General features: G+C 38.4%; 1 protein-coding gene across 1 annotated transcript; it reads left to right on the top strand.

Moving 5' to 3' along the window:
- Positions 1–1,695: 1,695 nt before the first annotated feature.
- Positions 1,696–3,211, top strand: LOC132967151 (interleukin-8-like). The gene is made up of 4 exons (XM_061034009.1): positions 1,696–1,805; positions 2,280–2,397; positions 2,555–2,635; positions 2,873–3,211. Exons 1-4 carry the CDS (start codon positions 1,745–1,747, stop codon positions 2,931–2,933), a joined length of 321 nt encoding a protein of 106 aa, XP_060889992.1. The 5' UTR covers positions 1,696–1,744; the 3' UTR covers positions 2,934–3,211.
- The last annotated feature ends 384 nt before the right edge of the window (positions 3,212–3,595 follow it).

Genomic DNA, 3,595 nt, shown 5'->3' with positions numbered 1-3,595 from the left:
GTGTGAATGTGTATATTTACATACATATGTGTATGTATAACCCTCATTACACATTTTCCCAATGAGGTTAGGGTCTCAATGGCAATTATTTAATTTCTTGGTGGCATCACGCTTGTCCCAGACAGTCTGGAAGACTTTGAGGGAGAGGTTGTTGTCTGGGACCTCCTGATGCAGCCACGTTTCAGTGAATCAAGCTGCATTCCCTGAACACCTCTGACTCGTGGCTAATGTCGTTACCTTGTCTATTTCATTAGCCAGGAACCTCACATTATACATGATGAGAGTGGGAAAACACTGCTTAAAACACCTCTCCATAAGTCTCTGGTCCGATCAAAATAAATGCATATAAAGGATTGTAAATATAGATTTTAATGATGATTTTGAGTGTTTTGAATAAAATAAACATTCAACATGCATTTGACAGTAAAACCGTTTCTGAAGGGTTAGGGTTAGGACCATCCCATGATTGTTTCTGGATCTCACACCTGGGTTCAGTATTTACTGTACATGACTGAGCTTTTTTGAATATAATATTTATTTTCATAGACGGGAACTGCAGTCTAATTTAGGGAATGGAGGAGAGTCCTGAAGTCCCCAGATAATTATTTAACAGAAAAGGATGTGGTCATAAGTGTAAATAAAGAGTGCAGCTCTGCTTGAGTTTGGGTCTCAGTAATCATTTTCAGTTTTTCAGTTCCTCTTTATGGGACATTTCCACACATCTGCTTGGGTACTTTAGTGAACTAACTGGTACCATAGGGCTTCATTGATACATAAAGCTGAGTATCATCTGCATAGCAATGAAACTGTATGGAGTGTTTCCTCATAATATTTCCAAAAGGAAGCATATATAATGTAAAGAGAATTGGTCCAAGCACTGAACCTTGTGGGACTCCATGGCAAACTTTAGTGTGCATAGAGGACTCATCATTAACATGTACAAACTGAGATCGGTCTGATAAGTAGGATTCAAACCAACTTAAAGCAGTCCCTGTAATTTCAAGTAAATGTTCTAGTCTGTACAACAGGATCCGATGGTCAATGGTGTCAAAAGCAGCACTAAGATCTAACAAGACGAGCACAGAGAGAAGTCCCCTGTCTGAGGCTAGAAGTAGATCGTTTGTAACTTTAACTAGTGCAGTCTCAGTGCTATGGTGGACTCTAAATCCTGACTGAAACTCCTCAAATAAACTGTTGTCATGGAGAAAGTCACACAGCTGATTATCCACAGCAAGATTTCTTGGACAAGGATTTCTTAAATGCAAACAGCATTCAGTTCATAACACAGTTTAACTGAAATAACTTAACTTCACTGCACACAAAAAACTAGAGACCGTAGTTTTAACAGAGAACAACTGAAGCATTCACATCAAGTGAACTCTTTGCTTCAGAAAGTCTTAACCTCACCTTTTTGTTCCTGTGAAGTCAATGCTGCAGACTGAGAGAGAGAAGTCTGCTCATACAGAAGCAGCAGGCTAGGATAACATGTTTTATTTCAGCATTCATCAGTAAAAATAGACTTTCAGAGGGGAGCCCATCTTTTTCGTTAAGCCCCCCTTCCTCACACACTCACACACACACACACGCGTGCACACGCACACACGCACACACACATCAATTAGCATTCTAGTGTGTAAAAGTCTGGTAACTCTACGCACTTCCTTTTTTCCGGCTTTATAAACACAGTCTCCTTCATTCAGGCTCACATCCTCATCAGAGCTGAAACATTGAAGCTGCTGCCAACATGACATCTACACAGCTGATCATCATGACAACTCTCTGCTTCTGCATCGTGAGCCTGCAAGGTAACATTCTCACATTCAAATATTCAGTTGATAAAGACACTACGTGTCTTTAACTCCTTTTGATCTGAAATATTCATTCCAGTCTGTTTTGTTCTCAGTGTTTGTAAAATGAACGTTATTAAAATATAATTCAATCTCATCTGCATGAAATGATCATTCTGCTCTCATGTTGCTTTAAATCACGTTTCATTAACATTCTGACTTTCCACAGTAGGCTGAAAGTGAACAAACTTAATTATTGTTCCATGACGTTTGAAAGGTTGTAGTTTGAAACTTTATTCAGCTTCATAATCACCTCTAATGTTTCTCAGCTGATTACAAACCTCTCAGCGCTCAGGTAAACTTTTCTCACAGAAACAAGAAGAAACCTGCAGACTTTGGCTGTTTAACATTTCTTTAACATCAAACATGTTTCAATTCAGAGACTGAACAAAGACTGACAGAAGAATTCACTTCATGTTTTGAATTGTTCAGCTTCTCCCAGATCGGGATGTTTATGCATACGGACCACCTCGTCCTACATCCCTGTACGAGTCATCGACAGAATCGAGGTGATTCCAGTTACAGGATACTGTCGCTGGACAGAAGTCATGTGAGTAGTGAAGACCCAATCAACAATTTCCATTTTTTTATTAATCATGTAAAGGTTAGCTGTTGTCTGAAAGTAATCGAGCAAAAGTACCTTTAATTGGGTAGTAAATCCAAACGTGACGTCTGACTGAAAAAAAAAAAATCTTGTTTCTCTGCAGAGTGACGAGGAAGAACGGCTCTAAAGTTTGTGCCGATCCAAACGGGAAGTGGGCCGAGGCCGTGCTCCACACTTTACTGAAGTAATAAATTAACTTTCATAAAGAAAACATTTATTCAAGCACATTAATGTGACGTGAAACGGGAAGAAAGAAAACCACTTCAGATAGAGAAAGAGCAAGAGAAAAAGAGAGAGAGAGAAAAAAAGAGAGAGAGAGAGCTCTGGGCCACCAGAAATAAAATATTTTATAGGAGTGTATTTTGCTGTTACATATTGGAGAGTTTTTGTTTGAATGATAACTCTTTAACTTTTATTTCAGGATAAAGACCTCTGGTGTAACCCCTGGACCCCAACGCCCCGGACCCTCAACCCAGAGATGAGCAGCCAGAGGAGGTGGACTCTCTGCAATCTGTTGGCTTTCAGTGGGCAGAGGGAGGCAGATAGCAGCTCTGGGAGTTGTTCTGATGACATAAAATTATAAAATACCGAGTTAGGATAAGAACTTTAGCTTTCATCAACCTGCAAAAGTAGTTAAAGTGTGTCTAAAAATATCATTTTATTGATTTCAGTTACCTTTCAGTTGATTTGATGATTTTATCAACAAATCAAAGGAAACGATTCTTGTGCAAAGAGTTTAAAATAAAGTAACTAAACCTTCTGTTCACTTGTTTTATTTTTTATTCTTCTCTTATAATGTTAATAAAGTTCAATTATTATTATTTTCTTTGCTGCTTGTTTAAAAGGTTTTCTGGTTTAATTTCGTAAACAGAAACTTGCATGAAGCCAGAGAGCTGAAAAGCAACAAGCCAGGGCTCCCGGCAGAAACCGGCCCACCAGGAATCTCCCTCAAATTAAACATAACAAAGACTCAAGTCCTACCATTAAACTATTCTCCTAAGCAAGAAATAAGAGATGAATACAACATTGATTGGAAGAAAACATCATTTAAATATATAAGTGTGGTGATTGCGAAAGAGCTTGATCAAACATTGGAAATAAACTATAACCAGCTTAATAACAACATCCAGAAAGATATTAGACG

Source organism: Labrus mixtus, unplaced genomic scaffold (assembly GCF_963584025.1).
Source record: "Labrus mixtus unplaced genomic scaffold, fLabMix1.1 SCAFFOLD_65, whole genome shotgun sequence".
In the NCBI taxonomy this organism is placed as follows: Eukaryota; Metazoa; Chordata; class Actinopteri; order Labriformes; family Labridae; genus Labrus; species Labrus mixtus.
Note: the sequence above shows the minus strand (reverse complement) of the source record. Positions and strands in the feature narration are given on the sequence as shown.